This window comes from Anomaloglossus baeobatrachus, chromosome 5 (assembly GCF_048569485.1).
Source record: "Anomaloglossus baeobatrachus isolate aAnoBae1 chromosome 5, aAnoBae1.hap1, whole genome shotgun sequence".
Classification (NCBI taxonomy): domain Eukaryota; kingdom Metazoa; phylum Chordata; class Amphibia; order Anura; family Aromobatidae; genus Anomaloglossus; species Anomaloglossus baeobatrachus.
In genome coordinates this window covers 527,273,214-527,283,700 of record NC_134357.1, presented here as the reverse complement: position 1 = coordinate 527,283,700, position 10,487 = coordinate 527,273,214, and the positions used below count along the sequence as shown (strand labels likewise).

At 40.4% G+C, this 10,487-nt stretch overlaps 1 protein-coding gene across 1 annotated transcript; it reads left to right on the top strand.

Moving 5' to 3' along the window:
- The first annotated feature begins 4,301 nt into the window (after positions 1 to 4,301).
- On the top strand, positions 4,302 to 9,484 carry LOC142312101 (uncharacterized). The gene is given in 7 exon segments (XM_075350982.1): positions 4,302 to 4,818; positions 4,948 to 5,127; positions 5,211 to 5,334; positions 5,418 to 5,515; positions 5,671 to 5,761; positions 7,350 to 7,954; positions 7,956 to 9,484. Coding segments are annotated over 7 exon segments (1,896 nt in total). The 5' UTR covers positions 4,302 to 4,710; the 3' UTR covers positions 8,646 to 9,484.
- The last annotated feature ends 1,003 nt before the right edge of the window (positions 9,485 to 10,487 follow it).

The following is a 10,487-nucleotide window of genomic DNA, read 5'->3' as shown; positions in this document are numbered from 1 at the left end:
GACAAGGACATGAACAGTCTATAATTTTAAGGGTAGGTTAATTTTAACAGTTAAAGATACAGTGGATATCCAAAATTAAATCCAGAAAATCATATTATCCAGAAAATCATTTAATAAATGTATTTGCATTTTGCAGAGAGAAATAAGTATTTGATCCCTCTGGCTAACAAGACTTAATACTTGGTGGCAAAACCCTTGTTGGCAGCCCAGCAGTCAGATGTTTTTGTAGTTGATGATGAGGTTTGTGCACATTTCAGGAGGAATTTTGGTCCACTCCTCTTTGCAGATCATCACTAAATCATTAAGATTTTGAGGCTGTCAGTCGGAGATTCAGCTCCCTCCATAAGTTTTATATGGGATTATGGTATGGAAACTGGCTAGGCCACTCCATGACCTTAATGTGCTTCTTTTTGAGCCACTCCTTTGTTGCCTTGGCTGTATGTTTTGGGTCATTGTCGTGCTGGAAGACCCAGCCATGACCTATTTTTAATGTCCTTGCAGAGGGAAGGAGGTTGTCACTCAGGATTTTATGGTACATGGCTCCATCCATTGTCCCACCAATGGGAAGTAGTCCTTTGCCCTTAGCAGAGAAACACCGTCAAAACATAATGTTTCCACATCCATGCTTGACAGTGGGGATGGTGTTCTTTGGGTCATAGGCAGCATTTCCCTTCCTCCAAACATGGTGAGTTGAGTTAATGCCAAAGAGCTCAATTTTTCTCTCATCTGACCGGAGCACCTACTCCCAATCACTCTGAGAATCATCCAGGTGTTCATTGACAGACTTCAGACGAGCCTGCACATGTGCCTTCTTGAACAGTGGGACTTTGCAGGCACAGCAGGATTTTAAGCCATTACGGCGTAATGTGTTACCAATGGTTTTCTTGGTGACAGTGGTCCCAGCTACCCTGAGATCATTAACAAGTTCCCCCGTGTAGTTTTAGGCTGATCTCTCACTTTCCTCATGCTCCTGGATACCCCACGAGGTGAGATTTTGCATGAAGCCCCTGATTGATGTAGATTGACAGTCATTTTGTATTTCTTCCATTTTCTTACTATTGCACCAACAGTTGTCTCCTCACCCAGCATTTTACTTATGGTTTTGTAGCCATTCCAGCCTGGTGCAGGTCTATTATCTTGTCCCCGACATCCTTTGAAAGCTCTTTGATTTTGCCCATGTTGTAAAGGGTAGAGTCTGACTGAGTAATTGAGTGTGTGGACAGGAGTCTTTTATACAGGTGACAATTTCAGACAGCTGTCTTTAATGCAGGTAACGAGTTGATTAGAAGCGTCTAACTGGTCAGTAGGAGCCAGAACGCTTAATGGTTGGTAGGAGATCAAATACTTATCTCTCTGCAAAATGCAAATAATTTTATACAATTTATACAATGTGATACCTTTAAAATTATAGACTGTTCATGTCTTTGTCAGTGGCAAACTTACAAAATCAGCAAGGGATCAAATAATTATTTCCTTCACTGTGTATATATTGTGTAGCGGGGTGGGGGTCCCCCAGGACGACAAAGAGGCAGTGACCCAAAACAGTCCGATCCAAACAGCTTTATTGTCCTCGCTGTACAGGTAAAGTCATCCGGAACACAGCCGGGTTACTCACAGTCCATACGGTTCCCCGTCACACAGGCACTGCTTGCCGTAGGAGACGAGCTTACTATACTCTGTTTTGCTGTTCCCGGGGGTCCACAGACCTGTGTTATAGTTCCACACAGGCCTGAACTCTCCTCAGCTTCCTGCTCTGCAGCTTACAAAACAACTCTGCCCCATCCAGGCCTTTACAAAGAGCTTTTAAACGAGAACTGTGGCCATGAGCTACCTGCATAACCCGGCCTGGAGGTTACTGGACTGACCACTATGTAGGGCTCTAATATGTCTAATATGTTTCTGTACGCATTCTGTACGCATTCTGGGAGATACGTACCGTCCGTCACATATCAATGGCCCCACTATCTCACAATTGTAAAACAAAAAACAAAATAAAGCACGTTCCTTTCTTAGCTTAGTTCCTGTATGGGACTTTAAAGAGCACGTCCATGATTTTAACATTGATGGCCTACTTCTTAGCATAGGTGATCAGTGTCTGATCAGGTAGATGTTCATCGCTCCTGCGGCTTCACACACAGCGATGTGTGCTGCCGCTGGAACGAGGAACAACATCGTAACATCGGCCATTTCCAAATTATGGAAATGACCGACGCTACGATTACGATGCTTTTGCGCTCGTTAATCGTATCAAAAAGGCTTTACACACTACGATACCGCCTGCGAGGCCGGATGTGCGTCACTTTTGATTTCACCCCACCGACATCGCACCTGCGATGTCGTAGTGTGCAAAGTGCCCCTTAGGATAAGCCATCAATGTTAAAGTCATGGACAACTTTATCTTTTGTTTATCATTGTAGTACACATGCAATGCAATGCATTAGACCTGTCAGTTTGCACAGGCTGAATGGCTGTTAAACCTTGCCTTTTGTTCCGCTTCATACATGTCATACACACACGGCTTTGCTCTGTACATGTGTACACACGCGACTCTGCTACATCCACACTGTAAACCCCTTTTGACCCCACATACACATCATCTAGCCCCATGACACCCAGCACAGCAGAGTCCTGCACACACTGAGGAGCTGATCATGTGACCCCTGACTCCTCCCCTCCATGTGACATCATCACAGGTCCTGTACGCACAGAGCAGCCACATATCTAGTGTGCGGCTCTGCAGGTGGAGGTATGTGGAGATTCCCCATTACTGGGCACAGGGGGCATTAACCCCTTTAGCACCAGAGCCAGTGTCCCCTTCCTACTCAGGGGACAGTGTAGGGGACTAGTGTCTGAATAGCCTTTTGGCGGACCATGATGTGGCCCCAATCACTGATCCTTTAGGTTTTCAACACAGATATATTGAATAAAGCCTGTAGCATCATTAAGATGGAGTAGACAAGGAAATGTCATGTAGTGTAGTGTCATCAATGGCAGCCCATGCAGCAGCATTCCAGTATAACACTATACATCACAGTAAGCAGCTAGGAGATGTGTGGCTTGAGTGGCTGTGCAGTAACAGTAGCCACAGGGTAGAGGATTAGGATGGGGCAGGCAAGTAGATGTGGGGCAGTGTAGGGCCAGCAATAGCAGCAGTAACATGATCGTCAGGGAGTAGTGGAACCTTGGAATACGAGCATAATTGGTTCCGGGAGTGTGCTCTTAAACCAAGTTACTCTTCTATCAAAGCGAATTTTCCCATAGGAAATAATTGAAATGCAGACAATTCATTCCACAACCCAAGAATATTTACAGTATTTATACAAACTTATTACAGTAATACAAAATAATGTACTGTATTCACATAAAATTATTACAGTGCACTAATACAAAATACTGTACAGTGCAGTAAAAAGCATATAAAGCAAATTAAACTGCATGTTAGCTTACAATAGAATTGTTGATTTGTGAGAGATTCAGCATAAGAAATGTGCTGTACTAGTTAGCAGAAAGAAAGTACAGTACTCTACCCACAAATGCAAATTGATAGAAATGCTATATAGTATATACTGTACTGTGCAATGGTATACTGTATACAGTAAACAGTACATATGGACAGAAAGTTACCTCCAGAGCAGGTCACAGCGTGGTGAAAGGACAGAACCAGTGTGTGCAGTGAATATTTGCTCTTATTGCGAATCATTGCTCTTAAACCAAGTTACACATTTTTAAAAAGCTTTACTTGTCTTGCAAAACACTCTCAAACAAAGTTACTCTTAATCCAAGGTTCCACTGTATTTAAAATGTCAATCTATATGTAGTCTTCATAAAAGCAAATTAGAAATGGCAAAAAAAGAAAACAAAAGACATCCTACACATTTCAAACCCATTAATATTATTTAGCGGCCTTCAGCTCGATCTTGAGCCATGGTGACTTGTTGGATGAACCCTCTGTAGGAAGATCCATCTCTTGCAAACCTAGATAGGTCCACCAGGGCCTTCTCCACCGTTATTTTAATATTATGAAGCCATCAGGTTGCTGGTTCTTCCTCTTTGCCTTGTTCCTTCTATTCTTCTGACCATGATGTTCTTCTGCAATGATTGCTCTCTTTGTATGATATGTCCAAAGTAGGCAAGTTGTTGTTTGGTGATCCTTTCTTCGAGTGACATGACTGGCTTTATTTGTTCCAAAATTGATTTGTTTGTTCTTCTTGCCATCCATGGTATTGATAACATCTTTCTTGAGCTCCTTATTTCGAAGGCATTGATTCTCCTTCTGTCTTGTTTCTTTATCATCTAGGTTTCACATCCACATGTTATTACAGAGAAGACCAGGCTATGTATATGCCATGTCTTCATTGCCTATGAAATGTCCCTGGATTTGAAGACCTTTCCCAGTGACTTCATTGTTAATTTGCCCATACCTATTCTATTGACTTCTGGTGTTGACGCTGCATATTGAGTGATCATTGATCTGAGTAGGCTGAGGTCCTCTACAACTTCCAGTTTGTTGCCATCCATCTCCAATGTCTCCAAGTTGTATCTGGCAGTAATCAATTCCTTGGTCCTCTTTGTATTGAGTAGGAGTCCCATATTTGAGCTTTTCATCTTGACACTCTGTAATAAATCCTTCATTCCATCTATGTTTGTTGCTATCAATGTTGTATCATCTGCATACTACAATATCGGATCCTCTGAGTGGAGATCTTCTGTATGACAATTTTCTTGATTGACTCATCAAGGATGGATATGGACAGGGACAAGATGGCGGAAAGAATATTACACTTCACCCTAGAGATCCTCTTCCGGCTTACTGGAGAGGTGAGAGATTTTGTTGACATCACATTACATCATTCTTATCTATGGGAATAACAAATGGACAGAACTGAAGAGGTGAGGACTCTGCAAATGTCTGTAGTGAGATTTATTAATGTGTCTCTCCATAACCAGGATTACACAGTATTGAAGAAGACCTCTAGTGAGCGCTGTCAGGACCCTGTGTCTGAGGGATGGGGAAGACCCCTGAGCCCAATCATGGGACCTCCACCTCACCCCCTGATACATGAGGACATCAATGACCAGAAGATCCTAGAACTCACCTACAAGATGATTGAGCTGCTGACTGGAGAGGTGACACTGCTGGGAATGCTGGGACATTATACGGTAACACTATGAAGGGATCAGGGGGGTGACGGTATAATTGTATGTGTCAGGTTCCTATAAGGTGTCAGGATGTCGCCATCCATTTCTCCATGGAGGAGTGGGAGTATTTAGAAGGACACAAAGATCTGTACAAGGACATCATGATGGAGGTTCCCCAACCCCACTCATCACCAGGTAATTAATTAGACTAAATACACATGGCCCATAATTATCTGTATGTAAAGGAAGAATTCAGTCCCTGTATGTGTTTCCTCCAGTTCTATCCAGTATGAGGGCAACACCAGAGAGATGTCCCCATGCTCTTCTTCCACAGGACTGTAAACAAGAAAATTCCAATGTTCCTCAGGATCATCAGGTAGATGGAGAGAAGCTGTCATAAAATCTCCCTATGATGTGTAGACGGTGAAGGTCTTGTGTTCAATCTTGTTTTATCCACCAGTATTATGTTTTATAGCTGATCATAGATGTGACTTCTCCATCTGTCTCTGACTATTACATTATTTGTTTCAGAGTAAAGGTCTGACCCATATTAATACTACAGAGACATGTGTGAGGGGTGATGAGTGGTGTAAAGAGAAGAATCTTAAAGATAATCGTCCAGGTGAGTAATAACCACTAAATGCAGAGAAGTCTCAGATTCTTCTCAGTCATCGGCAGGTGCCATTTCGTGTTACTTGTGAGCTCTGGTCTTTCGGCTTTAGATTCACCCCTTCTGCCAAAATGCTGACTAAATATGGATGAAAATATTATATTGTTATAGAAGATAAAATAAGGATATAAAAAGACAGATGAGATTTGCCTGTAAAGGAATAACGAACATGTGAACCTGAACTGTTTATTTGTTTAATTATTCTCACTGGTTATCAAAACAGGTTTTAAGAACAACTATAGCAAATGTTTGGCTAAATACAATATTACAAATTTTTTAGATAATGTACCAAGTTAGATCATATCTCAGTAATGATAATCCGATAACTATGCACATCAATAACAAGACCTTCGAAGCACAATGTTCTGAAGAATTAACTGAAGATTTATCCATCAGAACCTTGTAAAATTGTTCTAAAGGCTATTATTAGAATTTGGATCATTTACAGCAGTTAATAGTCTTTTTGTATAATATCTTACTTTATTCTTGAATATTTTGAGGCCCACAAACTGCAGATCTTCAAGAAACAAAACCCATAAGTTTTTGCAAGGTTTAAACAGCAGGGTGAAGACAAGGGAACTGAGCAGACTCTGCATCCCAGTGTCACATAGAGATCCTGAATCGTGTCACTAAGACTCTAGTCCTAGGAGTTACACGGAGGTAAAAAATGTAGATAATTTAATATTGGTAATAAGCCTATTAATTCTCTGTACCTAAAAAAGGCGAATATCTCTCAGCCATATGATGTCCAAGAAATTTGCTATCCCTTAAAATCTCCAGACATTTTTCTTTACATATAAATAGATTATTATGTTTCAGTATTTTAAAGGGTTCTCATTCCATTTGCTTCGCCCAGTTAAAATAAAAGACCCTGTACTCACCTCCCATTCTGGCACCATTCCAGCACTGTCGGTAATCGCAGTTCGGGGCTCAGATGGGGTTGTGATGACCCGGGAGTACCACGTCCAATCACCACCAGCTGCTCTCTCACCACCTTCGGACCATATCTGCAATCAACAGGAAGTGGCAGCCACAGTATCACTTCCTGTTGATTATCTCATTTGGTCCGAAGGCAGGGAAAGAGAAGCTGGCGGTAGTTGGATGTGGGGCTCCCATGACAACACAATGTCACGTAAGCCTGGAACCACAATAACCGACAAATCTGGAATGGCGCCAGAATGGGAGGTGAGTACAGGGGCTGTTTTTAACTGGGGGAAACAAGTGGAATCAGAAGGAGTTGTCCTAGTAGAGTACAACAAGCTTTGAATTATTATACAGCTTTTTTTCAGCTTTTGTTTAAAAAAAAAAATAATGTAAAGTTATGATCCCATGATTAATATACAATTCATTAATAAACACTACATGACTTACATACTGTTTTATCATAGGGCTGTTTTTGTCCCTTATTTTTTTACCTTCCATTGAATTTGGCTGCATGACCTGCAATATGTATGGAAATGTTGAAAAAGAAATATAAAATCTCTACAGTTTTAAGATGCTATTACACAAAAATAAAAATTATTCATTATATTCTTGGCAGGTGAATGTGTAAGAAACTTAAGGGGATCTGTGACATCTTCAGATTTTAAAGGAGATGATATCACGCAAGATGGAAATGAAGAGCAGGAAATTATATCAGATAAACCCTCAGCCCTTCAAAGCGAAGATCGATCATTTGATTCTTTTTATCAGGATCCATTCTCTGATTCATTACAGACTGATAATAAATATAAAAATAATAGTATAGATGTTGAACATGAAAGATCTCACAAAAGGAAGAATGCATGTGCTTGTTTAAAATGTGGAAAATCTTATACAGATAAATCAAAGCTTACTGAACATGTGAAAAGTCACACAGAAGCAAAGGAATTTTCATGTTTAGAACGTGGAAAATGTCTAATAAAGAAATTACATCTTATTACACATGAAAGAAGTCACATAGGGAAGAAGCTGTTCTCATGCTCAGAATGTGGAACACGTTTTAACTGTCAGTCGAAACTTATTGGACACGAGAGAAGTCATACTGGGGAAAAGCCATTTTCATGCTTAGAATGTGGGAAAGGTTTTTCTTTGAAATCAAATCTTGTTGACCATCAAAAAACTCACACAGGGGAGAAACCATATTCATGTTCAGAATGTGGGAAATGGTTTAAAAAAAAAGACATATCTTATTATACATCAGAGAACACACACAGGGGAAAAGCCATTCTTATGCACAGAATGTGGAAAGTGTTTTAAGCAAAAATCACATCTTGCTACACATCAGAAAACTCACACAGGAGAGAAGCCATTTTCATGTCAAGAATGTGAGAAACTTTTTTCTCAGAAGGTAAGGCTCGATGACCACCAAAAAACTCATGCAAGAGATAAGCCGTTTCCATGTTCACAATGTGGGAAATGTTTTAAGAAAAAGCCATATCTTGTTGCACATCAGAAAATTCATACTGGGGAGAAGCCGTTCTCATGTACAGAATGTGGTAAATGTTTTAAGTATAAATCAGTTGCTGCTAAGCATCAGAGAAGTCACACAGGGGAGAAGCCATTTTCATGCTTAGAATGTGGGAAATGTTTTTCTTGGAAAACAAGTCTTGTTGACCATCAAAAAACTCATACTGGAGAGAAACCATTTTCATGTTCAGAATGTGGGAAATGTTTTTCATGGAAATCAAATCTTCTTAATCATCAAAAAATTCACACAGGCGAGAAACTATTTTCATGTTCAGAATGTGGGAAATACTTTAAGCAAAAGTCAGGTCTTGTTAAACATCGGAGAACTCATACAGTGAAAAGCCATTATGATGCTCATAATTTAGGAACTGTTTTAGCCAAAAAATGATATTTTGCTAAGCATCAGAGAAATCATACACAAGAGAAGCCTTTTAATGATAAGAATGCAGAAAATGTTTTTCCAGGTAATCAAGTCTTGATGACAATGACAATATTCAAACAAGAGAGATGCTGTATTCATGTCCTGTTTATGGTAAATGTCATATAGTGAGCTAAAAAATTGTTACTAGAGATAAATAATTTGACATAATTCAAATAAGTGTTACATTTTTAGGTCATCACTGAACCTAGAAAATTGAAACAGTATACGAGTTGCTTTATGGGAATTGTCCTAAAGGAGTGTGCTTAGTTTGTAAGCTATCTCTATCCAAGGGGATCACTTTCTGATAGCTGGAGATCTAATCATTGTGGACCTGAAAACTAGGGCTCTGAATGGAGCGGAGAATGATCATGAGCAGTGCTGCTTCATTCATTCATTCATTCTAGTAGGAGCTCCAAAGATCGGGTGAATGCTGCTGTGCTCAGCACTCTCTGGCACTCCCATTAATAATGAATAGCACCATAGTGCACATGATAATCATCCACTCCATTCAGCCGGGGCTCTTCTGAATTCCACTCCTCAAGATTAATGGGGACAACAACGGTCAGACTCCCATTGATTGTTTACTTATCCCCTATCCCTTTTAAACTTGAGAACACCCCTTAAAGTGGCAGCCACCATTTTACACATTACAAAAGATTGCATCAGTCAGAGAAGGCTCACAATGCCTTGATCGTGTCCAGGTGGGCTTTCCCATAATGCCCTGCAGCTATTACATCAGTGTTGCCAATCAGGACGGACTATCATATTCTGTATAAAAGCAGAGGCAGGGAACAAAGCAACCAATTTGTGGTGAATCTAGATAGTTTATAGACCAGAGGACCAAAAAACCCCTTAAAAATACTTTATATTTTATTTAATGCTTATTAAAACATACCCCAAACAAAAACAAAACACACATAGACGGGACATAAACTCCAATAGCCGCCAGGAAAGTAGAGGACCCCTTAACTCAGGAGGTCACGCTGGCTAGCACCAGAAAAAGGGAAAAAGCACGTCCCTAGTACATAGCAATTAATACTGCCTATTGAAACAGTCAGATTGTATATAAATATCCAATCTAGATTGGTTTGAAACAGTCAAATAGTGTATGAATATCCAATCCAGATTTAGAAAGTGCAACCAGGGTATGGCCAAACGAACCCTATAGAGGCCCTGCCTTGCCGCGGAGGTTGGCACCCTAAACCTAAGCGCTGTGGCGCCCCCACTCAACGAAGACTCACCCTGCTTTCCCTTCGCTGGTCTTATTGTGCAGCTAGTCTGGGAAGAGGAAGTGAGGGACGGTTGCACTTTGCAGAAAATACTCAAGGGAAATCTCATACAATCATAACAATAGAACAGTCTTCATTACATAGTATAGAGTGTTACAAGTGGACCATACCAACAGTATTTATCAAGCTTCAGAAATTGGCACACCAATAGTTACTGTGGTGCCTATATACACCACTCACGTATCTCTACACATGCCCAAGACAAAAGTAGTAAGTCAAATGTGCCTACAATATAAAGAACCCTTGGAAAGACCTCCTAGGTTCCATGAACTACTCAAATGAGCACCCTCAATTCCAGAAAGAAGGAGATAGTCACAATTTCGCATGACAAGACAAAGGCAATGCCTAAAATGTCCTAAATAGAATCTCCTAATGACCCATTGATCACGTACCAAAAGCTCCCTCCCAAAAAATTTTTTGGGAGACAACAGTCCGTATAGTTAAATAAACATAGGGTGCACACTTCACAGAAGGCAAAATAAGATATTGTAGACACTTTCATAGAAGGCAAAATGAACTT